Source organism: Neolamprologus brichardi, chromosome 20 (genome assembly GCF_056152115.1).
Source record: "Neolamprologus brichardi isolate AB-2024 chromosome 20, ASM5615211v1, whole genome shotgun sequence".
Lineage (NCBI taxonomy): Eukaryota > Metazoa > Chordata > Actinopteri > Cichliformes > Cichlidae > Neolamprologus > Neolamprologus brichardi.
In genome coordinates this window covers 3,151,998-3,179,085 of record NC_142123.1, presented here as the reverse complement: position 1 = coordinate 3,179,085, position 27,088 = coordinate 3,151,998, and the positions used below count along the sequence as shown (strand labels likewise).

Sequence of the window (27,088 nt, the reverse complement as noted above, 5' to 3'; positions counted from 1 at the left end):
CTTTCATTTAATCAGCTCTCGGGTACTTCTCAGTTGTATGAATATTAAGGAATAACGTTCAGTCTGTCACTGTGTCTGTATCACACAACTAAGCCCTTACAAACCTCGGTTACTCTTCTTCTGGGACCTTATCGACCTCCACCCCATTGTGTGCCTGAGCCGTTTGTATTTTTCCTGCAGAGATATTCATGCAGAATTAGAGCTGAGAAGATGTGAAACTGATGATAACGAGGACAAAAGTGGTCTTTGTGAGGGACCTCCACTATGAAGCAGGAGGGGTGTGCGGAGGTTCGGCTGGTGACAAGGGGACAGACCCGGATTGAGAGCATGAAATAATGCTAGGCTGACTCACCATGCTTTAAATGAGCTGCTATTCTCTTTTTTTTTTCCCTCTGAGTCATAATTCCATTCTTACAAAATCCCTCTCAGATGGAGTGGCCTTTTATTTCATAGCCGACAGAGACTGAGCTCACCCTACTCATGGGGATTGCTTCCATCCATAGATCTCCACATTTCACTGTGCTCTTCTGCTCTGAAGAGCCTCCTGAGACAACTACAAAGAGACAAAGGTGAGACTGTTTCAGGAAGAAGCAAGTTGTGCCGTTGCCCTGCAGATTCAGGGTTCAGATGAACTTCTGTCAGTCTTACAGGTGGTGCTGCCTGTTAAGATTTAAAAAGACTGTCTGCACAACATTTGTGCAACATTCTCTCAGGAATGTGTTGCATAATTTTTAGGCTTTGTTCATTGTGTTTTGTTGTGGCTCAAAAGGCACTTTGGACATCATTGGTTTCCTTTTTCTCACAAATCACTAACATTTCATTGCTTTGTCCTTTTTAATTACAGTTTTCGAACGAGGAAGAAGCATAGCATCTCAGAACATCAGATTTATTATCCAACTGACGATTTCCAAATTAAACCAGTGACTGTGAAAGATTAACAAGCTGTATCCCTTAAACTCTAAAGCTTCTCTGTCAGTTAACAAATAAGTTATATATGTTAGTCCTCAGTGATTAAGCTGTTCTCATAATAACACGTTGTATCGCTTCCATACATTTTACTTCAGAACAGTTCAGATGGCTTAATTTGTCTTCACTTTTATTGCTCACAATTACTTTTTTTCTTTAAAAGGCTTTGAAGTGGATGACATGCTGTCTGAGTTCGGCTCAAGTTGTTGGAAACTCTTCTTTGATATTTGATGGGTTGAAATCCCTTCCGTGTATTAACTTGGCAACTGAAGAGTAAATGTATTATTTCCTCATCTTCTGCTTACTGGGTTTTTCCACGCTTCATCCCTTTAACTGGGTTTGGTGTGAAGTCTGTTATGAGAACTTATGTGTTGTGCAAGCTGTTTCATTCCCAGGTCTTCACATCTGCTGGCGCCAAATGTAAATGATCATTTCCTGTCAGTATTAGTTGTTGTGATTGGCCTTTCTGACATTTCTGCTCGGCTACTGGATACTTAACATTATAATCTCAGATCCCTGCTCTAGCGTGTGGACATGAAAAGGAGAGAAACACAACTGTAGTTTTCAATAAAATTATGCAATGATCAAATAAGTTTGGGGGTTTAATTCAATTCAGTTTTATTTATATAACCACAACAATAGCCGCCTCAAGGTGCTTTATGTTGTAAAGTAAAGATAATAATACAAAGAAAACCCCAACAATCAAACGACCCCTTATGAGCAAGCCCTTGGCAACAGAGGAAAGGAAAAACTCCCTTTTAACAGGAACAAACCTCTGATTGATCAGATGGGGCAGCTATCTGCCGCGAGACAGGACAAAAAGACATACTGTTGAAGAGAGACAGAGATTAATAATAACTAATGATCAGTTGCAGAGTGGTGTAGAAAAACAGTGAAAAGAGTCGAGTTAAGATTATAATTTTAGCTCATAGTGCTGAGTAGGGCTGCAACAAACAATAATTTTGATAGTCGACTAGTCACCGATTATTTTTGCCATTAGTCGACTAATCAGATCATCATCCATTGGACCTGCAACTTACAGCTTATTGCACCAGCAGCATCTGCTCTTATATAACTATCATTAGCTTACAGCTTTAAGTGTTTAAGGTATGTGCTAACTAAAAATAAAGACAAGATGATAGTTTATTGAATTTAAATGAAATTTGCAGATTGTTTCACGCTCCTTGCTATCTAAAATATAACGGGACACCGGAGTAAATTCTTGAGTATCTCACACTTTTGATAATCAGCTGTCTGCTTGACGTTTATTCAGCTGTGTAAAAACTATAACTTGGGAATAAATAGCCAAACCGATTTACTCAGGAACAAATAAAATACTACAAAAAGCCAAACAATAACATTTTTAAGTTATCTAAGTGACTTATATATGTTTAACCTGAGTAGCGAAAGAAAGCGGTGGGTTTTAAAACGATTTGCCGGGAGTCCGGTGTTCTCACGGCTCTAGTGCGCCTAGCCCCCGGCTAGCTATCGAGCTAGTGGCTAACAGACGTCTCCGAAAACGTCGGAGCACTTTTGAAAATATGTGGTGTCTTGATAAACTGAGCAGATATTTGAGGTTTACACAGCTACATTCTCGCCTGAAAATATGTTAAACGTTTATTTTGTGACCCAGAAAGAATAATAAGAGTAATATTAAAACTAACTAGCTGCCGCCATTGTTGGAAACTGAGCTGGGCTGCGCTATGAATTCTGGGACAGAGCTACTTCTTCTTCTTCGGGTTTAACGGCAGCTGGCATCCTTGTACATGCAGTGCTGCCATCTTCTGTTTCAGTCCATTATTACACTCTTAAATCCTACTACTTATTCCTGCGGCTTTTGTGATCTTACAAAGCTTCAAACGACGCGTCGACTATTAAATCAGTCGTCGACGATTTTGATAGTCAACATAATCGTGACTAGTCGACTAATCGTGGCGGCCCTAGTGCTGAGCACTTGCTTGGTGGTTGAAAGTAACAGCTGGCATTATTATAGCCATACTCTGTATGGGAGGCTTATTCTACCATTGTTTCATTGGATCAGTGTTTCCAAGATCTATGATTGTATTGTATTATATGTGGGTCGAGGCTACACATTTTCATTTGTTTGCAGAAACAAACAAATATTTTCATAGACAAACACCAACTCTTTCACAGAGCAGTGGAAGCTGTGAAAAACACTACCCTTTGACACATCAGCACAACTAGTCTGCACTCTGCTGATTGTGTGGTGATCCGACACCTGAGGAAAAACCTGTTTCTTTTGCCAAATTGCTTTGGGGTCAGCGAATGTGGGAGTGGTGGAAACACACTGATCCTTCAGCTTAACACTGGTGAAATCTGTCAATGAAATGTTGCAAGCATGACCGAGGCATGCATAATGCATTTATGCCAGAACACTTGTGTTGCATAAGAAAATCCAAAAGCAGCTACAACTTCAGCTACTTTAACCCTTTGAATTATGACGGGCGCTACGTCTGATATTCACGTGTAGGGAACAGCCTCTGCTCTCTGCTGCTAAATGAAAATTATAGAGATCGTCTTGAATTTAGATGGTACCAGCTGTGATGCTCGGATGTTCTTGAGTCATCGGTTCAAAAATATTACACATTACACATTTGCACTTACAAATACAATACAAGTTAAGTACAGAAAAACAAAACAAACAAAGAAAAGACCAAAACAAAGTTAGACATGGATGTAAAGTCAGTCAGTGTCCCCATAGCTCTGCCATTTTATTCAGTCAGACTGCACTTTTATTCACGCATGATCTTCATGTTCTTTGTATTTCAAATTTATGACACTGTTGCATTGTTAAAATCTTTACAGAGACAAATAGAGATATGTATTGTTGCCAAAGTCATCAGTATGACCTTGTGTAAATAACTAATCAGATTACATCATTTGAAAATGATCAGACATGGTGAAAGATTTCATTAAAGACATAGTGAGCATGACTTCAGTATGTGTTCATGCACATGATACCAACACTTTTTACACCACTCTACTATTTGCTGCTGTTCATATACTTTAGTGAGCAGCCAGAAAAACTTAAGCCTTCATTTTAAGCCTTCACATATTACATACGTGTTTTACAGTCACAGTATTGCATTCACTGCATTGGCCACAGTAAGTGCAATACACGATGTGTCTCTCAGCTTCACGTGCAGGCCTCGGAGCGCCTCCCTCCCTTTGCTGCTGTCAGATGGTGAGAACTCATCGTCAGGTACTTCACCTCCCAAACAATTCAGTAGCTGAAATAAAAGACCCCACCCGCCCACCCGCCCACCCCCTTTACTCCCGACGCCACCCTATCAGACAGTGAGAAAGTTGTGACTCATCCAGTTATTGCATTACAGCCAAAGGCAACAATGCGAACCCGGATAATTTTTATCGCCATGGGTGGGAGAAATTAGGATTGACAATAAGTGAAACGTTACTGTTAAAATACAGAGAGTGATAAGGGAAATAATAGCCAGGCTAATAATAGCTGTGTGAGTCAGGCAGGAGGAAGTGCAGGCTTCTAATAACAGTTCATGGTTTACTAACAACTTGGCTCCCTGCAAAAGTAAATACAGGGATTTGAGGCTGAACTGCCATGGCTGACAGCCAAGAGATATATATTAGGAATCCATTAGTGGTGTTAGATGTGCATCTGTGCGGCATGTATGCCCCTAAGCTTTTAAAGGCGGTTTTACTCTGGATATTGTGGAGTGCAGTACCGATCCCAGTGTTCGTGACAGGAAGGTGAACGGGTCTCTGTCAAAGGTCACGGTTACACTAGCCGACTGTCCCGGCTAACTTGGTTACAGTTACGAAACTGTAACAGAGGCGACATATGTCAGGCTGGAGTGAGGAGGTACTTATAGGGTGAAGCTGTAATAACATGTTTGCTATCAGTGTACAAATAGGCAACACCTTCTTTCTAATAAAATAGGAAGAACACACGTCGAATGTAACAGACTACATAGATCCTCATTTATGCGCTGTGCTGTGTAATGCTGTGCTCCAGCTGACCAGAGCAGATCTTTTAGCTCATGTCATCCAGTTTGTATAGATTTTTTTTTAGGTTTACATGACTGGGCCTCTGAGTATGCTTTTTTTCACATTTTAAGTGAATGTCATCAGATATAATAACAATACCCCAGGCCCATGATTATAATTTCACATCATCAGATTTAATCCAAATCAAGGTGAGCTCTTGCAAAAAGCTCAGAAAATCTATGTTTTATGTTATGTTTGTAGTTTAATTATTATATAACTTCTGTGAATATGGAAGATAAAATAAACAGTCGCTTCCTGCTGAGATGGACAGAGGTGACCAGGACATTTCTTGTTCTACATTTCTTTGCGTTTCTCTAAAATCGTACTCACACGTACATCTATTCTCAAATTCTGAAACGATGCTCATGTTTTAGGCTTCATAAACGTGCCACATGGCATTTCCAGAAATCAGCCCAGGAGGCAAATGTCTTACATGCACGAGTTCAGTATCAGCTCATCCTTGACCGAGCAAGTAACGAAAGACAAGTCTTCACTGTTTAAACTATAACCTGTTCTTGTCGCAGTATTGATCTGCATAGCGGCGTGTGATGTTGTTGAGCGAGAGCAGGGCGGGACGGTGGGCGAGCACATGCTTATATAACCGAACAGTTAAACTGAACTCATGCGTGTTTAGTTTGACCTTTGTGCACATTTATTTTAAAGTTGTTTAATGTTTCCACCTTTTAATTCTCTCACTCCAGGCTAAAGACAGTCTTACCCCAAAAATAACAAACTTACCACGTATTACACAAACACGGTGCTCTGTATTTGCACTACAGTCAGAGCGACTTGGCTGCCATTTTCCTTCTTTTGAGCAATGCCTCGATATTAATGTTACATTGGTCTCTCTAGAGATGCAATGGCCTTTATGTTTTACATTATGTGCAAACAGAGATGAAGTAGAAGCTCGAGCAGGAATTCCTGGATGCTCAGCTCATACTCACACACTTCGAGGTCTGACCTCTGTCGCACAGTTCAGTCTTTGGGAGGAGGAAAGTGAACCGCCGGTTGGTTGGTTGGGTAGTCTAATTGTCAGATTCTGCGTTCCTTCAGCTGCCGTGTTTTAATTGCAGCTGTGCCTGTGAGGGTCTGAGCAGGCAGGAAGTGGAGGGTTAGCAAGGACACAGCTGGAAAGCTGGAAGGAGAGGGTTGAGTCTAGTTCTACACACTGACCCCAGACCTCTGAGCAACGGAGAGCACGGACACACAGCAGCTTGTGTGATTTGAACCACAACTCTGAGCTAAAATTCTTTTACGTAACGAGTGATAATTCAGCAAGTAAATGGGAACAGCAGTTGTTATGGTAATGGTGACAAAATGGTTACAAAAAAAGAAGGGGGGGGGGGGGGGGCTGAATTTGTGAGTTTGCTCAATTACCAAGAAATGAACAGTCTCCACTTTTTATGGTCTTTAATTTTTATTAATTTGACTGCATCTTTAAATTGCATACAACTTCCAGTAGTGATGAGGACATTTACTTCTGAACTTTTATAGAGACAGAAAATCTTGGGGAAGAGAGGAAATGGGGGGGCAAATAAAGGGTCCTGGAGCAAACCCAAACCGGAGATGTTACGTGATATAATTTTTTTAAGAAAAAGGAAGTAATTGCTAAAAGTTGTGCGTCTGCTATTCTTTGTTGAGGGAACATCAATGTTCTCATTAACCACTCACTTCTTATTTGTGCCCAACTTTACCACGTGTCTCTCGTTTTCTTTAAAATCGTTATGACTTTACTGACTTGATATTACGTGCTGTCTTAGACTTTCTTCATGTCTGTCTTGAGCTTCCATAGATAACCCGAACCCAACATAAAGTGGCAAAAGAAGATTAGTGTAATTACAGCAAGCTACTTGTACTGTATGTTTCACTCAACAAGGAATATTATCTGCTAGTTTATAGTTCAGCCTGCTAACGGTAAATTGAAAGATGAGATATTGAAAATGAGGGACAAACAAGCTTCACAGTGTTTTGATTTGTGGAAAAACTTGTTGGTATTAAAAGAAGTGAGCGGGTAGTTTAAGTGGTTAGTTTGTTATAGTGAGTACTTCCAGGATAGCTGGGAGATTTTCCACGTGTATTAATTCAGGATCTGTTTATCTGGCAGATGTGCGGCCTGGGTCCAGCTCTATTTAGCTTCGCGGAATTTGCTCCAGCGTTTCACAAAGATTACTCGGTGGCCCCACTGGTCGCCTGAGACCAATTTTGGTTTGGCCGGAGTCGTGACAAAAACAAAGCTCCGATTCCAGATGGCAAGAGCCCAAGATGGCAAAGAAGGCACCCCCACCCTTCAGCAACATCTGTCTTTATAAGGAATAGCATCTTTCTTGAATGAGTAATTACACAGTTTAGTGACAGCTGATTAGATCAGGTGTAGGCAAACAAAATGGGACAGTATTGTCTATTTTTACTACTGTGGTACCAAATGTTGTTTTGTTTTTTTGCAGGCTATGATCAGCAGCGTGTGACTGGGCTCTGCCGTTTATCTTTGTAAGACATTTTGAAAAGCTCCAGATGCCTATCAGAGGTCATGTGCTGGAGTTTAGTCCCCATGTCAACTGCAGTCAGTGTCCCAAGTGTTGACTTATGGGATGTAGCACTTTGGCCTTTTAAAGTTTAAGCTTTTTTGCTCAGGGTTAGTGAAATATCTGAACTTTTCTTTCAGGCTTTTTAGATACAACTGCACGAATCCAAGCACCGACCAAAAGAAAAGCGCCTTTAACCAGCTGACTTATTTTAGTATCTGTGATTGACAGGTCCGAGTGATTGAAGCTACCCTCGGGTGTATTCTCCATGATTATAGTTACAATTTAATATGACCACTCTGTGGTTTACTGTTGCCTTCACTTAGCTAAAAGAGCAAAAGTAATGCCTGTACAGTGTAGATGTGCTGTCAAATGCCACAAAACTATATTTTATTGATCAGAAGAACTTTTATCTCACTTTTATCTCTTTTTTGTTACTTTTTATCTCTTAAAAAATGGATAAGGACGTTGTTGTCATAACTCGATCTGGGCACACGTGTGTTCCAGCATGCTTGAGCATGAGGGAATTGTCCAGTGGGATATTATTAAAGATAGAATGGATTTAGTGTGTGTTTGCCAAGCAGAGATCTTTTCCATCCCCGTTCCCTCGTTTGATTATTAGCGTGCTATCCTTTTCTCTTTTTTTAACTTCATAAAGCACCTTGCTGTGAGCCGCACCTTATAAGCCAATGTTTGGTCTCCTTTTAACTTCACCGCCAAAAGTGCCTGCTTAAGTAGACGTGTAGGCAGGCTCATCTTTAAGAGCCAAAAGTCTGCAGGAAAAATGGTCAGGAGGCATCAGTGGAATATACTCTAAATCCAGATTAGTCGTTATAAAGAGACTGGCTCTGTGTTAATGGAGAGAAGCTGCTTTTCTGTCTTCACTGTTTAGGAAGGGTAGTGTCAGCCGGGGGTCTGTGCTAGATTTGGAGTTCTGGGTGATATGAGTGCAGCAGCAGACACAACAAGCTTCAGGATCAAAGAGCTGCCAGTCCAAAAGGACTCACACACACACGCACAAGATTTATTCAAAAGTCTCTGTGAATGCGTCTGCCTCTAATCTCCAAGCATATAAGTTGGCATTAATACAAGCTTTGTTCATCATGTTTCTTCACACTTCACTTTCACTCATTTATAGCTATCGGGCTGTTATATTGCACTACCCTTCTAGATGTAGTCAGTAGGTTTTAATAGTCCTGAATGCCTCGTCCCCTCTTGCATTTTAAGGCTTTCGCAAGCTTCAATAAATGCTGCACATACATTTGCATCCTATTTGCAAATAAATGCCTATCCACGCTATCCCAGCACATCATTGCACTGAGAGTCTTTATGCGTGCATAGCCAGACTATCAGTTCATTTCTTTTCTAGGAATATCTAGGAATAATATTTGGATTAAAATTGCTCACATGGAAAGCTTGAATCTCTGAAACACGTGCATTGGTGAGAATTATGGTCAGTTAGTCGCAGAAGGTTCTGTATCTTAGAAGGGCCACTTAACAAAATGAACCGAATTTGCCTGCCACTGTCCTCTGGTAACGGTGTTATGTTTCATTTCAAGCACAGGCTGTTAGCTTATCTCTGCCTTGTCGTGACAACAAATAGTACGTTCTTGTGTATACACTGTAAACCTTTATGTGGGGACAGCGGCAGAGGATCCGCCATCACTCTGCAAGCGTGAGGGTTGAAGTGTGGATGCTAGCGCAGCGATGCTTTTTGAAAAGGCGGAGACGCATCTTTAAAAAATGCAGTGAATGTACATTTACAGATAATCAGCCCCTATCTCCAGTTTGGCGGCTCTTTTCCGCCAACTGTCTGATAAAGACAAATTACAAGCATGCACAGAGAAACACACTGGTCTGGCGACATACCGGCCATGGCACAAAGTTTTCAAATCTTCAAGTTCACTCAGAGTGTTGTCATTAAGACAGATTTAACATTCAGGCTTTAGTGTGTCCAGTGCGTGCGTGTCCTGTTCTCATTATTGATGATATCATCTTCAGAGGAAGCACCCTGGGCTGTGGTCAGAGGTCAAGTGACTTTCCCAGGCTGGAGTGTGTTTCTGAACATGGAGGGGACGTGTGTGTGTGTGTGTACGCGCATGCCCATATGTTTCTAAGCTGAGGGGAAGTCCAGAGCTCAAGGCCTCCATTTCTGATCTTCAGTCTTGGCTGTGGACTAGTGAGAAAAGAAATCAGTAACAGACTCAAACGCTGGCTTACGGCACGCATCCGAAAACACAAAAAGCGAGCGGAGCAGCACAAAGGAATGCCTTTAAGGTCAATGACCCCACAAAGTTAACTGCACACGATAAACTTAATTTACTCAAGTCACAGATAATGTTATACAGATTGTGCACAGCATTCTCAGAGCCTCATTGTTAAACTTGGGGTGCACACAAGGAAGTTACAGTAATGGATCTGTGTGCTTCTATCTGAAGTTGCGCATTGAGACAGACCATCGCTTGCATAAAAGATGTTCTGTCTCTGCTTTGTACTATTTGCCAGGAGATTTTAGATTTTAACAAAAGCGCAATAAATACAATATTGTTGTTAGCTCTTAAGAAAAAAAAGCTGGAATGACACAATCCTCCCGCGTCTCCACTGATTCATAGCATTAAAAAGTCTGGGCTTCCTCTCTGCCGTTAAGAACAAGTGTGAAAAAAATCCTTTGCAAAGCAAACGCAAGGCCATGCTCATCGTCTCTAACCAGATCATATCTAATGGGCCCTCAGACATTTGAGGAATCTTTCGCCTCGCAGTAATTCCTATGACATAGCATGTTATCATTTTCTCTGAATGACCTCACCCAGGTCAGTCAGAGTTTATCGAATTATTATGACAAGATCTGCACGTGTTTGATGCTCTTTTCTTTTCAGCTTCGACCTCACGCTTTGTGTCTGTCTGTGTGTTTTCAGATCAGTGCCAATATGCTGATCTTCCTGTGCACTAACATGATCGGCATCTGTACTCACTACCCCGCTGAAGTCTCCCAAAGACAGGCCTTCCAGGAGACTAGAGGATACATTCAGGCCAGACTGCACCTGCAGAGGGAAAACCAGCAACAGGTACACTTATGTGCACACGGTATGCACACGCACACACATAGAGACACCTGCTGAGTCCTGTAGAAAGACATATACACAAATGCAGAAGAGCAACAAATGAGTGTCTCAGTTTTCTAGTCTAATTCGTTTGTCTCCCTTTTTGAGGTCAACAATATGTTCTGGTGTATAACGTGTATCTCCGCTCCGCTCTAATTTACTAACACCTTCCCACGCAGATCCCAGCGAGCCAGGCTGACTCAGTAAACACTCCAACAGTGGAAAACGCTGAAAATGAATGAACTCTCTTTATCGTGCACTGTCATATCTTCCTTTCTGTTTTAATTCATCTCTCCGTCTCTCATTCTCTTGTGTCATCTCTACCTCTCTCTCAGGAGCGCTTACTGCTGTCGGTGCTGCCACATCACGTTGCCATGGAGATGCAGGCTGATATCAGTGCCAAGAAGGAAGATATGATGTTCCACAAGATCTACATTCAAAAACACGACAATGTTAGGTAAACACAGACGGACGAATGCACGCACATGCTTCTGCACGAACATACTATAAGGCTCAAAAAATGCGGGAGTGCTCAGCTAGCTTCGACCTCAGAGTCCCTCCAACCGCTGTTTCCTTTAGAGCATGCATTATGCATGTTGCTGGTTATTGACAATGACAGCACCGGCATAAGCAACAATATTGGCTTCAGGACGCTGATGTGCTTTCTGTAGCAAATAATTTCCGACAGATCTCAGAGTTTGCTGCCTCCTACTCTCATCCATCACTGATGACTGACTACTAACAGGTGATTGAATCTTTCTATTGGCTGCACTGCAGCAGAGTTTAGCCAGCACTGTCCATGTTGTGGTGGCGTGGAGATTGCAATGAGGTTAAAGCAAAGATCTCCTGTCATAGGTGACCCAGATAGGTACAGGTAATGCACTTAGAATACTCTGTTGCAGCACCACTGACCTACCAAGGTATAAACTTACACAAGCAACCCATTATCCAAATTCAACACAAGACTAGAAAATAAAAAATACTTGGGTTGCTTTGCAAAGGCAATAACACTTAGAAAACAACTAAACTCAAGATATTCAGAGTGTTTTCATTAGCCTAACCCTAACAGGTCTGTCATTTTAAACTATATTTAGTCACGCATTGTACAAAGTTACTTAGAAAGACAAATCAAATTTAGCATTAAGCAAAGCATTAAGTAAAGCAGTAATTAAAGCAGCTCATCCCTTCCCATTGCTCGCCCACATGAGATCGTTCACTTGAGAGCTGTGCAATCACAAATGTTATTAAGGTGTCCTTTTAAGCTACGTTAGCATGCTCACAGTCGCAGTGCATCTCCAAGCCACTTTGCAGCCCATGTCCATCTGAGCGACTCCCTTTTACGCTGTTTCTGAGCTTATCGGTATCATATCTATTGTTGTTGATGCCGCTCCATTCTTGCATCTCTCGCCGCCTCTGTCTTTTCATGTAGCCACATGTCTCCCAGTGCTCCTTGCTCTCTGTGTGTGAAGGACTGGGGAGTCCTAAAACAGAACACTCCTGCCAAGTATAAGTTACTGCAGGAGTGAATAATAATAGAGTTTTACTGGCAAACCAGTAAAACTAAGGTATATGAAGTTTCAGTACCTTAGTTTTACTGGGTTGCCAGTAAAACTACAGTATATGGCATACTCAGTACTCAGTGTTGGGAAGGTTACTTTTAAAATGTATTCCATTACAGATTACAGAGTACATGCCCCGAAATGTATTCTGTAACGTATTCCATTACGTTACTCAATGAGAGTAACGTATTCTGAATACTTTGGATTACTTAATATATTATCATGCTGTTTACAACTACATGAATGTACTATTGCTGTGATTTATTACTGTTACTGAAGGTCCGCGGCTCCGAACCGTAGTAAAGGGACCTCTGGCTAATACGGTGGGTTCTGTTTCGGGCTCGTAACCGAAAACTAGCTTTACTTTGTTGTCTGGGTCAACTTTGCTTGCGAGAGACAAAGAGAGGCGTTGAAAGGCTGCTCCAACGGAACTTATTGTTTCGGAGGAAAACACGAACACGGTGTACAGTCGAGTCTTAATAGCTTACTTACAGCTGGGCTCGTCAGGCTCTCTTCTTGGCTGCAGTGGTTATTATTATATTTACATGCTTCCAGCTCCCGTTTTTGCTCGATGACAGCTCGTACTTTTCCTTTTTCTCCCTCCCTCGCTCACAGACACATAACGTGTATGGCAGTCCATTCTCCCTGCAGCACGGACTACACTGCCCATGATGCTACATTCTTTAGAGCTATACCTGTAGCATTCTGCCTATTAGCTTAGCACAACAACAACAAAAAGGCCTCTCTCACCCAGGAAACACGCAGAGAGAGAGCGTCACCCTGTAACCATGGCAACCGTAACGCTGCCGCCTGGAACTACAGAACGTAGCTGTCAAACAAAACCTAAACAGTCCTGACCCGCCACAATATGAAACAGGGAAGTACCGCCGTGTAATCCATTTATTTCAACAAAGTAACTGTATTCTAAATACCACCTTTTTAAACGGTAACTGTAACGGAATACAGTTACTCATATTTTGTATTTTAAATACGTAACGGCGGTACATGTATTCCGTTACTCCCCAACACTGTCAGTACTCAGTTCTGAGCCCTGAGCTTTTTCTTCCAAAAACTGCACTGGCTACTCATGATGTGTTTTTCATGATGCTGCTGTTTACAATAGGAAGCTGGTTCACTGAACGTAGTGTTAGCAAAAACGCATATCTCAAATTATGGGTAAAAAAATGTCCATCCGGCATCAACTTTAGGCTCTGCTCCCACCAGTGAGAAAATACTATAGGTTTGTTTATTTGTTCATTCTGTCCCTTACAGATGAAGAGGTGCATCATGGCATCGCCTCATCTTGCCCACAGTGGTAGACGCAGACAAGACTTTGACCGCTGTAATTAAGTGCGAGTTTGTCCCTGGTGGATGACCTCGCAGTGGTCACAGCGCCATCTGTTGCGTTCATGTCTAACTTTCGTCTGGGGTATTGTTTATCCTCGCCTTTCATTACTATCAAAAGTTTGCAATGAAAGGCATGCAGACAGAGGGATCGAGGGGAGGGGGGGTGTTCTCAGAGGGAAGGGCTGGAGGAGGTGACCTACATTGGCCTGAATGATGCGAGCCAGAGCCGAACAAATGTCTGCCTCTCTTTCTCTTGCTCACATGATAGTTGAACAGGAGGAGGGAGCCGCTAGACCATGCTGTCTCCTTCTACACCATGTTGATTGATTGCATTCTGTGTCTCCTTTTTCTCCCCTTTCTTTCCCTCTGTCTGTTCTGCTTCCCCTCTCTCCGTTTCCCTCCCCACATACCCATCATTTCTCCTGCAGCATACTGTTTGCGGACATTGAGGGCTTCACCAGCCTGGCATCTCAGTGCACGGCCCAGGAGCTGGTCATGACGCTGAACGAGCTGTTTGCCCGCTTTGACAAGCTGGCTTCGGTGAGCTTTGCTGCTGGCTGCCACTGCTGCCATAGCGAACCTTTGAACCACCGGTTCATACGCATCTTTACAGTCTGTAGTCTCAGTCCTAGTTAGTATGACGAATAGAAAATGATGCATTTATTGATACTTAAGCATTGTGTAACCTGCTAATTGAACTTTGCTGAGGCTTATAAATCATTCACATCATGCGTTTATAATCTATTTGACATGCTGTGAATCAGCTGTAGGTGAAGGTCTAACGTTTTATGCGTTGTGTCTTTGTTTACAGGAGAACCACTGTCTGCGTATTAAAATCCTTGGCGACTGTTACTACTGTGTGTCAGGACTGCCTGAGCCCCGTGCTGACCACGCCCACTGCTGTGTAGAGATGGGAGTAGACATGATTGAAGCTATCTCGTGAGTAAAATGCACACTTAAAACAGCCGCAGTTATATTTCACTGAAAGTTGAAGAGGATTTATTATGCTCGGTTTTCCATTTTTTGTTCTTTTACTCAACTATAGTAATTAGCATGATTCACAATATTCCCTTTTTATCTTAGACTGAGGTGCCTAGCCCTAGAGCTTTTGGTCCACTTCCTTTAAGCCACGCTGTCTTAAAGCCAGCTTGTGACTGATTGGGTTTGAAGAGCAGGTGGAGGGCTTTTTGGGTTTGAAGGCAGAGCTTGTATGCTCTCATTGACATTATTATCCACCAAGACTGGAAAAAACTGTCTGGACCAGAGCCTTTAGAACAGTCTCAAACCTTTACTTTTAACTCTGACTACTTGTATATATGTGGATCTGATGTGAGGCTTTGTTTATTGCATATATAGGACCTCTTTAAGTTTATCTGTGGATGGCACACAGGGTTTTGAGGAGACTTTGTGAAGCTGAACGTGATGCTCGCCTCTTGACATCAGTGTTCGTGTGTGTGTTCATCTGCAGGCTGGTGAGAGAGGTTACAGGCGTTAACGTGAACATGCGGGTGGGCATCCACAGCGGGCGCGTTCACTGCGGGGTGCTTGGCTTGCGCAAGTGGCAGTTTGATGTGTGGTCTAACGACGTGACCCTTGCCAACCAAATGGAGGCTGGGGGAAAGGCTGGGTAGGTCCTGCTCAAATTACCTCGTTACCGTGCTGGATTAATTTTCCGTAGGATTTATGTTTTAAGACACACTTTATGTTGTGTGTGGGCGTGTGTGTAGTCGTATCCACATCACCAAAGCGACACTGCAGTATCTGAACGGGGACTATGAAGTGGAGCCAGGTTTTGGAGGGGAGAGGAATGCTTACCTGAAGGAACACAACATTGAAACCTTCTTGGTGCTGGGCTGCAGCCAGAAAAGGGTTAGTGCATGGTCAAACACACACACACACACACACACACGCACACGCACATGCTTATCTGCTTGACCTCATCTGAATACCACACTAGTGCTATATTTCACACAAATAATATAATGGGTTGTCACCTGGAATAGAAGACGTTATTTTTCAAAGCACTTACCCTGTTGAGGTTTCTTCACTTCCAGAAAGAAGAGAAAGCCATGATAGCTAAAATGCAGCGTACACGTGCAAATTCTGCAGAGGGAGTGATGCCACGTTGGGTGCCCGACAGGTCTTTCAACAGAAACAAGGAGCCTAAAGCCTACCAGAAGATGGTGAGTTACACAGAGGGAACAGTATGCACTTTTCTACAGTACCTCCTCATCCTCTCAAGTTAAATTATAAATATACTTTCAATAGGTTGTTTAAAAAAATGTGTGCGTATACTGTTGTGGACATTTCATCTGGATAGAGTTGGTATCACAGACTGTATAAAAGAGATGGACATATCTACTGTGAGGTCACCTGTTCCTCTTTTAAGGCTTAACAAAATCCAAATAGTTGAAGGTAGGGATGCACCGATACCGATACTGGTATCGGGTATCGGGGCCGATACTGTAAAATGTGTGTGTACTCATACTTGTAAAAGTTAACCGATACTAAATTATTTCATTAATCAGAGGGTAGCTTGTCATTTCTGTTGTAGTTTTTTAGATTGGCCACTAGGGGGCCAATTATTATTTTATTTATTATTTATTTTATAATTTTTATATTTTATTATTTATTTAATAATAATTATTTTGTTGGTTTGTTTACAATATGGACACTCTGCAATAATTTAAAAGTTTATTTATTTATTTAGTGTTTATTTATTATTCTGAAAGCTCGAGACAGTGCCAATAGTTCAGTGATATTTTGTAAAATTACAATGTGGAGACTCTGCAATAATTTAACAGAAGTGCTTATTTTTCACTTGAAATTTTTTTGTGGTCATTTTTATTAAGATTTTATTTTTTATCGGCAGGGAATATAATAAAACCTGTCTTCCAATTAATTGTATTTGTGTGTGTGTGTGTGTGTGTGTGGTAGAAGTATCGTTTTTTGTACTCTGTATCGGCAAGTACTCAGATCCAAGTATCGGTATCGTATCGGTTTGAAAAACTTGGTATCGTTGCATCCCTAGTTGAAGGAAATGACCCCCGCCTCCCCCACTCCCACTTTAAAATTGTTATGAAGGGAGAACAAACTCCTTCTTTATAACGGGTTGCAAACATCTTTATTTAAATTTGTGATGTTGGACATTTTAACAAGAAGAAGAGATTTGACTCGCTTTTGGAACTGGCCTCAAGTGGCGACTGGAAGAACTAAAGTTAGTGACACTTCAGCCGTAGCGTCATCTGTCTGGGTTGTATTTCTACATTTTTATGGTACTGTTTTTACAGATGGCATCTTAGCTTACTGTTACAGAGTATTCTTACCCTTGTCCTGACTTGCATGCTAACATGCGTATTAAGATAAGTATTGGTGACGTGACGTAAGCATGCCTACCTTATGTTGCTGTGTAAAGCCTCATAGAGTTGCTGGCATAGCTGTACACGCTTATTTGTTCCCATCTTACTTTTGGCTTCATATTAGACAGTGTTCTGTGAATAAATAAATACATTTGAGTGGCAAACAGTAACTGTTAACTGTAACTAAGTACTGATCTGTAGGGCTCTGAAGGATTCCTAGTTCACTATTCAAGCTAATATGATGAGTCTGCAGCTGCATATGTTTTCTTTTTCACACACTTTTTCTGACATCCTCTCTCTCTATGTTTGAAGTCTCATTTCCTTTTCTTTCGTACATTCTTCTCCCTCCTCCTCCTTTTTTTCACCATCTCAAAGGGTTTCAGCCCTAGGGGCAAAGAGGGTGTAATTTGAAGCCTCCCAGCATTAATTAAAACATCAGTCTGGCTCACAGGGATTAGCTGTGCAGATGTCTGAGTCTGTGTCTATTTTTCAGTCGTACTGTGACCACATGATAATCTCTTTCCCTTTGTTTCTTTTTCTATCCTGTTTTTTCTTTTGGTTTTCACTCTCTCTTTTTGTTTTTCTCAGGGCATCGATGAAGCATCCAGCAAAGAAAAGTGAGTGGGGTTTTTTTTTGGGTGGGCTCCAGTTTCAAGTGTTTGATTTGTCAGCTGTCACTGTGGCAGTTTAACTTTAGGGTAAACTGTTGGTTTTGCACAGTCGGATCCATCAAACACACTAATGCCATGTTATCTCTGAGACATCCTCTGTGTCACATAGGGCAACATCCTCATGTACACACACACACACTCGTTTCATGTCTTAGTGAGGACATCTCATCGACATAATACTTTCCCTTTGCCTAAACCAAACCATAACACAATTGTAATCCTGACACTAAAACACATTTTGAGCCTCGATGCCTTCAACCTCGTGGGGACTGGCATTTTGTCCCTATAAGTGACTGTTGCTCCACACTTAGGGTAGTAACGTGCCAATTTTCTGCCCTCACAAAGATGTCTAAACATGTACACGCACACACACACACTTTCACAGTGAAGCAAACACGCAGCAATGACAGTGACCTATTGTTCCCCGTACTTCACAGTCGCTGTACTCAGGAGGCACTGAACACCGAGGATGAGGTGGATGAGTTTCTCGGACGGGCCATCGATGCGCGCAGCATTGACCAGCTGAGGAAAGATCATGTCAAGAAGTTTCTGCTCACTTTTCAGACTGAAGAACTTGAGAAAAAGGTCGACATTTGACAAAAAATTAAATCGAAATTCACCCCAAAACGTCCCTAAAAGAAGAAAAATTGTAAATTGGACTGCAGTTCATCTGATTTCTCATTCGTTGTCTTTTCTTTAGTACTCTAAAAAAGTTGACGATCGTTTCGGGGGATATGTGGCCTGCATACTTTTTGTCTTCTGCTGTATCTGCTTCATTCAAGTTATTATTTTCCCAAAGTAAGTAGTTCTCTTTGACCAGTTGCCTTTTCCAGTTATACTGAATTGTGCACAGGAAATGTGCTCTTGATTCGTTTATGAGGAGTTCATTAGAGTTGTACATCTTAATGACTCTGTTTTCATCTATTCCTCAGAACGCCGCTTATGCTCGGTCTTTACATTAGTGTCTTCGTCATCCTCGCCAACATCCTCTTCGTCTGTGCCATCTACTCCTGCATCAAAGTACGAAACAAAGGCCTTCGCCGCTCATGTGGTTCCTCTTGTAGATAAGAGACATTATTACATGTTTTCAGCCAGCATCGCTAATGGCATTAACTCTCCCTTATCTGATGCTCTCCCTGCTGTCTGTATCAAAGCTTTTTCCAGCTGCCTTGCAGACAGTGGCCAAGAAAATAGTCCAATCTCGAGCAAACAGCACACTGGTGGCCGTCTTCACCATCCTCCTCCTCTATATCTCTTCTTTTGCTAACATGGTATGGACTGTCTTCATTTTGATGCTTTTTTGCATCATGAAATACTTATTTCCTGATTATTTTAAATATTATTACACATTACTTTAACATAAAGTAATTAAGCACTATCCTGGCTATATGGATGTTGCTGGATAGAGGCAATTAATCATAATCCATCACTGTGACGGATGAGGTTGTAGAAATCAATATTTTCTCCATGTGATCATTATAAAGATCCATTCAGTTTTATATGTGCTCCATACATGCGTGACTATATGAATACTGAAAACTTCTAGTGTATCGGGTATAATCAGATACAGCATTTCGACATAAATACTGCTCAAGGCAAAATCTCTATATAAAAGATGGGCATTGCCCCCCTGAACACACATTTTTAAGCTTGAGTGTTGGTGGATTTTTGAAGTTCAGAATTAAAATGTATTCACAGCGCTCGGTGCAGAGTGCTATGTTGTCAGCTAATGCTATCAAGCTTTGGTTAGCAAGCTTTATTTATGAACGGTAAGGATGCAAAGCACAGACACACATATACACTGTTAATTTGTTCATAAGTAACAGATGAATTTCACTAAACAAAACTTCTCAGATGGGCTGCAACACATAGAAAGACAGATTTTTTGTGAGATGAGTCCACTAAAAATGGGTTAAGGGACCTTTTTTTTGTACCAGAATGTAAATACACTATGAAAAGTGTAGCTGAGCATTTTAACATGAGGATTAACACATTTGGCCAAGAGAGAAGCTTCCTGGCTTCTTTTTACAGCCCTTGAGGTTCCCCTTGTTTGCTAGGACTTTCTTAATTTACACATGCCTATAGTCATTATTTTTACCTGAGAGGAGCAATGAAAACTAGAAACTATGCAAAAATGTCCTTCGCTGCATATCTCTTGGTCAAAGTTATTTAATAATCAGCAAACATGTTGTACCGCCTCCTAAAACCAGCACCATATGTGCTGCAATATAAGGCATGACATGTGCTTCTCTTCCTCGCTGATTCCAATTATTGACTCTTTAATGACAAACTGTTTCCTTCTCTCTTGCCAGTTTACATGCAGCAGAGAGAACCTGAAGGAGTGTGTGGCCAAGGAGTTGAACACATCAATGACTTCCTGCCTGCTTTATAACCTGACCAGCAACGGTTCGACTCTGTGTTCCAGCCAGACAATGCCCTGCCCTTTTCCAGAGGTCAGCTCCACAGCATTTTTTAAAAAGCCTGTGTGTCTGTAAAGCCACTTTCAGACATTCGTTCCCTTCTGACAGCCTCTGAACGTGTGCCTTTCATGTCTGAATGAGCACCTCGGGTCGCTTTTTCATAAGAGCCAGGAGGCAGATTTTATGAAGCACTCGCTAAGAAACAGAATTGTTTGGAGAGTGTCCACAGCAGAAGTCGTGTCTTATCTCACTGAATTTTGTTTGTAATTTGCAGCAAGATTAAAATATTTGTCTGTGACGCATTTTCATTATTCCTAATCCAGAAGAGGCCGTTTTCACAGTTTGAGTGCGAGGCGTGAGAGCAGCTGTAGCACCTCGTTGCTGTTACGGATACCCACATGGAGAATGAGAGAGCCTGCTCTTAGTGACAAAGAGAGAGAGAAGTAAAGGTTCATGACGTGCTTGAACCTCTGCAGCGCTCATACTAAAAATGTCTGTTCTCACTCGTGCACACTTGCAGTTGTGGTTAAGATTTCATGAAACCGAGGGGGCGAATGTTAGAAGTTCGAAGTGGCTCTTTGTGTGCGTCACTTTGTATCATCCCCTGGGCAGTTTAATGAACACAGCGCTCTTACATTGCCAATATTTGAAAAAGGGGTTTTTGTATTTGCTTTTGCACATGCACACTGAATCATAGGTGCGTTCTTTATGTTTGTTTTTCCGCATTGGTGAAATCTTGACTTATCACTCTAAACCTAAATCTACTTCTCTTCTTCCTCCTCCTCCCTTTGTCTCTGTTTCCTCTGTGTTGCAGTATTTCAGCTACAGCGTATTGCTGACCCTGCTGGCCTGCTCTGTGTTCCTGCACATCAGCAGCATAGGGAAGCTGGCTCTGATGCTGTTCATCCAGCTCACTTTCCTCCTGCTGGTGGAGTGGCCTCAGGTGGCCCTGTTCGACAACGCAGACATGCTGGTCATTGCCAACAGATTGTGAGTCCCCTACCGGCAACGCTAACACAGTCACTGTTTTCCAGGTTTTCAACCTGAAAACTCTCTATTGTGTCACAGTACTGTGGATTAGGTTAACATTAGCCTACTTTTTAAATAAGATTTATATTCTAATAGACCTACTTTCATGTTTAGCTCTATTTTTTTTAAATATGCTCTTTTTTTCCTGAGGCAATTAAAACCTGTTAATGATTCTCTGCAGCAGTATGTTAAGTTGTATATTTGATTATATCTACTTTAAGAGGCCCATATAGTTTGTAGACATGACTCTTTCTTGGCTGTTCTCCAGATTTGGTTCCAATAAAACTGCAGAACAGTTTTAATATTGAAGACACTCATTCATTGCTCATCTTTCCCTCCTCAGCTGCGACGATGTGACCAAGGTCTCCCTAAAGGTCATGACTCCTATAATCCTCACAGTTTTTGTTCTGGCTCTCTACTTGCACGGCCAGCAGGTGGAGTCCACCGCTCGTCTGGACTTCCTCTGGAAGCTGCAGGTAGGCTGAACGATTACGTGTATAGACTATAAACAAAAGGGAAACCAAAAATACTTAAACTGAGCAAAAGACATTTTTCACTGTTGGCAGTTTGACTTGTCATAGCCTGAAAATCATGTTAGGTTAGCTTTAACAGTGGTTAACAGTCTTATTAAGCCATGCCACTTTGCTGCTGAGCCCACATATATGGCAGCAGGACTAAAAGTGAAGGAGCTAAATGTAATGTCAAAATCTTTACTATGAGGTGTCAAATTGTCGTCTGTGAAAAGGCCAATTCTGGCAGCTGTAATAACATCATGAATCCAGTCACCTGACAGCATGACTAAGTAACCGTATCCCTCCCTGTCCCACTTAAGGCTACAGAGGAGAAGGAGGACATGGAGGAGCTGCAGGCGTACAATCGCCGCTTGCTCCATAACATCTTGCCAAAGGACGTAGCTGCCCACTTCCTTGCACGGGAGCGTCGTAATGACGAGTTGTACTATCAGTCATGCGAGTGTGTTGCTGTCATGTTTGCCTCCATAAGCAACTTTTCGGAGTTTTATGTGGAGCTGGAGGCTAACAACGAGGGGGTGGAGTGTCTCAGGCTCCTCAATGAGATCATCGCTGACTTTGATGAGGTGAGCAAAAGGAAATATAAGGAACAATTAATGCACGTTACAATAATTTAGGAAACATTTATTGGAAACGGTGTGGTCATCAGTGTTGGGAAGGTTACTTTTAAAATGTACTCCACTACAGAATACAGAATACATGTCCCAAAATGTATTCTGTAACGTATTCCGTTACGTTACTCAATGAGAGTAACGTATTCTGAATACTTTGGATTACTTAATATATTATCATGCTGTTTACAACTACATGAATGTACTATTGCTGTGAACCATAGTAAAGGGACCTCTGGCTAATATGGTGGGTTCTGTTTCGGGCTCATAGCTGAAAACTAGCTTTACTTTGTTGTCTGGGTCAACTTTGCTAGCAGAGACAAAGAGAGGCGGAACTTATTGTTTCGGAGGAAAACACGAACACGGTGTACAGTCGAGTCTTAATAGCTTACTTACAACTGGGCTCGTCAGGCACTCTTCTTGGCTGCAGTGGTTATTATTATATTTACATGCTTCCAGCTCCCGTTTCTGCTCAACGATAACTCGTACTTTTCCACTCTCATTTTTCTCCCTCCTCGCGCTCACAGACACATAACGGGTATGGCAGTCCATTCTCCCTGCAGCACGGACTACACTGCCCATGAGGCTACATTCTTTAGCGCTATACCTGTAGCATTCTGCCTATTAGCTTAGCACAACAACAACAACAGGCGCTCTCTCACCCAGGAAACACGCAGAGAGAGAGCGTCACCCTGTAACCATGGCAACCGTAACGCTGCCACCTGGAACAACAGAACGTAGCTGTCAAACAAAACCCAAACAGTCCTGAGCCGCCACAATATGAAACAGGGAAGTACTGTCGTGTAATCCATTTATTTCAACAAAGTAACTGTATTCTAAATACCACCTTTTTAAACGGTAACTGTAACGGAATACAGTTACTCTGTAACTGAGTAACTGTATTCTAAATACCACCTTTTTAAACGGTAACTGTAACGGAATACAGTTACTCATATTTTGTATTTTAAATACGTAACGGCGGTACATGTGTTCCGTTACTCCCCAACACTGGTGGTCATTAGATGTAACCATCTGCCACTTCTGCTGACCTGTTGCTATGCTGCTTTTGTTTCTGTCCTTTGCTGTTCTCTCCTAGATTATCAGTGAGGAGAGGTTCCGTCAGCTGGAAAAAATCAAAACCATTGGCTCCACCTACATGGCAGCTTCTGGCCTCAATGACTCCACCTACGATAAAGAGGGCCGCTCACACATCCTGGCGTTGGCTGATTATGCCATGAGGCTTAGAGAGCAGATGAAATACATCAACGAGCACTCCTTTAACAACTTCCAGATGAAGATAGGTAAACACGGAGGAGAGTGAAAATTGCTCTTGAAATCCGATAAGTTTTCTTTGGATGAGCTTTTGTGATGTCAGTCAACGGAGATCAACAGTAATCCATTCAAGCAGACGCTGCATTAATATTTAGTTAAAGTCCTCTATCTGTTATTATGTCTCACAGCCATGTTTTTTCTTAGGGTTGAACATGGGGCCTGTTGTAGCAGGAGTGATAGGAGCCAGGAAACCCCAGTATGACATCTGGGGGAACACGGTCAATGTGGCCAGCAGGATGGACAGCACAGGCGTGCCAGACTACATTCAGGTAACAGTGACTCAGTGACTCCCCAGCAGTTTGTCATTTTATGTTTACAAGAAAACGTTTTGTCCTTTTAGTAATTGTCGGATCAGTCAGCCAACATAGAATACCAATCCAGTTACTCGTTAAATTAGTCATCAAATTGTTGCCAGTGGTTATTCCAACATGAAATGCTTATTTACACCCAAAACAATGGCCGCACATTAGCCATCTTCGCTCTAGCTGAGAAATGCTCTTCACACACAGTTCAAAGTCTTGTTTACAATATCTAAACCTAGACCTTTGCTCTGTGTGGAAGCATACTACAGATGCTTCCACACGTACTACGTTCTGCACATTCAATCAGTGCACCGTCCTTCACTTTACTTCACTTTAGGCCCAGACATCTGCCCTCCCGAAGTAAGAGTCCTGTGTTGTTTTCTAGCAGTAATTGTGCTCTAAAGTCCCTCTGGGGGAGGAATAGAGAGCCATATCTAAATTCCCTGTAGACTTCATGCAGCTATCGCAGTGTTATCTCCTTCAGTGGTGGAAAGCCACAGCAAGTTAGCTTTGGGAAAACAAAAAAATCGTATTTATAGATGCAGAACAGATATTTTGACATGTGTGAGAAACATTGAAAGCTGTGCTGCCAAAAGAGCTCCTTGAAAGATTGATTCTCATTACAACAGCGCTGCCATCTGCTGCACACTTTGTGTTACTGCAGATCAAAATACCCTCTGCTATGCACTGACGTGAACTGATTGTTTTCATTTCCCAGATAACATTTCGAAGACTTTTTGGTTTAACTTGTATCAATTGAACTACTTTTTTCAGACACTAATAAGTGCTGAAAATTTTTTCTTTTTTAAAACCCTCATATTTAAAAACTTATGCCTCCATCATCATGCTTTAGGGAGAAACTAGGACTGACTCTTAGGAAGGGTTGAATATCTAATATCCTGAGTGTCAAATATCCGCGTCATCTCTTAGGTGACTACAGACTTGTACCACGTGTTGGCCAACAATGGATACCAGCTGGAATGTCGAGGTGTCGTCAAGGTGAAGGGGAAGGGAGAGATGACCACTTACTTCCTCACCAGCGGCCCCCCAGGTAGTTAACGAGAGACCGTTTGACCGCAGAGTGACTCCCACTCCACTGATACGTCAGAGACTGCAAAGAGAGACAGAGAGTGGTCAGCTCGAAGCGTGGTGCAAGCACTCTGGGGACAGTAGAAGGCCAGCAGAGACGAGACTGTATGTTGCTCAGATGCACAAATGGAGGGTGTTGTTCGTGTTAGGAGGTTGTTGTTTTTTTTTTCTCCCCAAGCTGCCCGAGAGATAATGAAGCCCAGTTGCCTTAGGACGGAAGTGACTATGCTTGTGTTTATGAGCAATAGTACAAGTATTTCATCTGGAGTAATTATTTATTTTTTTGTGGAAAAAAACAAAACAAAACTGTTTTATAAAAGAATATATGCAAGGACAACACTATGGATGAAAAATAACCAAAGAACAAGTGTTTGACATTTGACACACACTAATGAATCTGCTCAAAAAGTACAGTAAACTTAAGTAATTTATTCATCCTTTTGCTAGCAAAGGCCACGGTAATGTCACTGTCATCGACAGGCATGAACCGTTATTTTGTTGTGGACTTTATAATGAAGGAGAACGTGCACGTATGCACATATATGCAGACAACAAACGCAACTACCCTGTCTTGGATTTTTGTGTTTCTTATCAGGGCCTTATTTGTTTCCTCCAGTCTGTAGTTTTTAACAGTCTGGATCCTCGGCTGTTTGTGGTTCTCTTAAATCTTTGAGCACTTTGCTCTCCGAAAATTTCTTTTTTTTCTCTTTTTGGTTCAAGCCAAAAACAAGAAGTACGACATGAAGGAAGCACGATTGCATTACTGTCACGGAAATGAAGAGAGATTGTTAAACTGTTATGAAACATTTTATACCAGTGTGTGTGTGCGTGTGTGTGAGACAATGTGCTGTATGTGTGTGGGTGTGACCACATGTTACTGAATGCTGTTCTTTATCTATAAGTGGGCATACCGTCACTCTTCACTGTGAGGTTTTTAAGATACTGTATGACAATGCTTTCTTGCCAAACTGGTTGCTACGAGGCATGTTTTATATTATTCTTTGGAGTTATGTGTCCATTCCTGATTTATGTGTGTGTGCGAGCGCGTGTGTGTGTGTGTTAAAATGATAATTTGAAGAGAATTATGTCTTCTATGCCTTTTACTGGACTGTGATTTTGACTGATTTCATTCCAACTTAAAGCCTACATGATGTATGTTTTTGGATTGTGAACCGGTTTCCTGACCACTTCAGGATTAAGTGTATGCAGAAATTTTCTGTCTGCTCTGTATTGCCTTGAGATTATGCAGTTCCAAGGTCCACATTCTTCATGGACTAGTATATACTTTACACAACAGTATTTGACCTGATTTTGTATTCGGCACACATAGGCTTGTAACCCCACCTGCCACCACCACCCCCGAAACGAGTTATATGAATGTATGTATCAATGAATATTTCTGTCTGAAGCTAATGAAGAAAGCTACTCTTTTCCAAGCCTTTGGTACTACAGAAGGAGCTAGATTACTGTACTGGTGGTCAGATTGATTCAACAAGGAGTTTTTTTGACATTTTAAGGTTCAAACTTGATTGATATGCTCACTTTTCTGTCCAGAAATGCGGCCTTCACGGGCTGCAGAAAAGATCCCCACTTTTGCTCGTCCCTCTCTGGCTTCAATATGAAAGGTTAACTAAACAATGTTGCGTTTTACTTTTAAAAAAAAGTGGCAGTCTGAGAGTACTGCATTAGTGCATTTATTGGTCTGATTAAATTCCCCTCGGTTAAGAAGTCAACAAATGTCTGTTTTGGGGGTTTTATTGTTATTATTTACATTTGTTTATTGTGTTTATTTGGATCGCAGTTTTAATCTATGCTGTTGCACACTTTCCCCACCTTTCACAGTAATAATAATAAAGACTTAATAATTACTTTCACAATCCAGCTTCGGCCCAGACAGTGGTGCTCTGTTTGTTAGCTTTAATTTAGAAATCGTGTCAATCAGCAGACTGCAATCAAGATTTCTCCCTATGACAGTAACCCGAGAGATGCTTCCTTCTCGTTTTCTGAATAAATCAGTCTACGGTTTCAAGAGGGTGATACAGGAGAGAGTATTTAATTGCGTGCACATAAATAATGAATTTCTGTTGAGGTAATAGCGATGCCACTTACAGCACTCTATGCTGAACATTAATTAAGTGACATAAATTCTTCCTAATCCCTGATGAAAAACAGCACGAATGTAACAGCGGCCTGTCTCAACTGCTGGCAG

At 41.7% G+C, this 27,088-nt stretch overlaps 1 protein-coding gene across 1 annotated transcript in view; it reads left to right on the top strand.

The window, feature by feature from the left end:
- The window catches only part of adcy6b (adenylate cyclase 6b), a 36,802-nt gene extending 9,748 nt beyond the window's left edge, over window positions 1-27,054 (top strand). The window contains exons 4-22 of the mRNA XM_087834118.1: window positions 10,445-10,594; window positions 10,966-11,087; window positions 13,965-14,076; window positions 14,348-14,475; window positions 15,005-15,163; window positions 15,264-15,405; window positions 15,591-15,719; window positions 17,484-17,512; window positions 18,004-18,151; window positions 18,267-18,364; window positions 18,499-18,586; window positions 18,721-18,837; window positions 19,879-20,019; window positions 20,801-20,976; window positions 21,359-21,491; window positions 21,848-22,111; window positions 23,253-23,457; window positions 23,633-23,757; window positions 24,721-27,054. Coding sequence (XP_087690244.1) covers window positions 10,445-10,594; window positions 10,966-11,087; window positions 13,965-14,076; window positions 14,348-14,475; window positions 15,005-15,163; window positions 15,264-15,405; window positions 15,591-15,719; window positions 17,484-17,512; window positions 18,004-18,151; window positions 18,267-18,364; window positions 18,499-18,586; window positions 18,721-18,837; window positions 19,879-20,019; window positions 20,801-20,976; window positions 21,359-21,491; window positions 21,848-22,111; window positions 23,253-23,457; window positions 23,633-23,757; window positions 24,721-24,849 — 2,595 coding nt within the window. The 3' untranslated portion in view covers window positions 24,850-27,054. The remainder of the gene's footprint in view (window positions 1-10,444; window positions 10,595-10,965; window positions 11,088-13,964; window positions 14,077-14,347; window positions 14,476-15,004; window positions 15,164-15,263; window positions 15,406-15,590; window positions 15,720-17,483; window positions 17,513-18,003; window positions 18,152-18,266; window positions 18,365-18,498; window positions 18,587-18,720; window positions 18,838-19,878; window positions 20,020-20,800; window positions 20,977-21,358; window positions 21,492-21,847; window positions 22,112-23,252; window positions 23,458-23,632; window positions 23,758-24,720) is intronic.
- The last annotated feature ends 34 nt before the right edge of the window (window positions 27,055-27,088 follow it).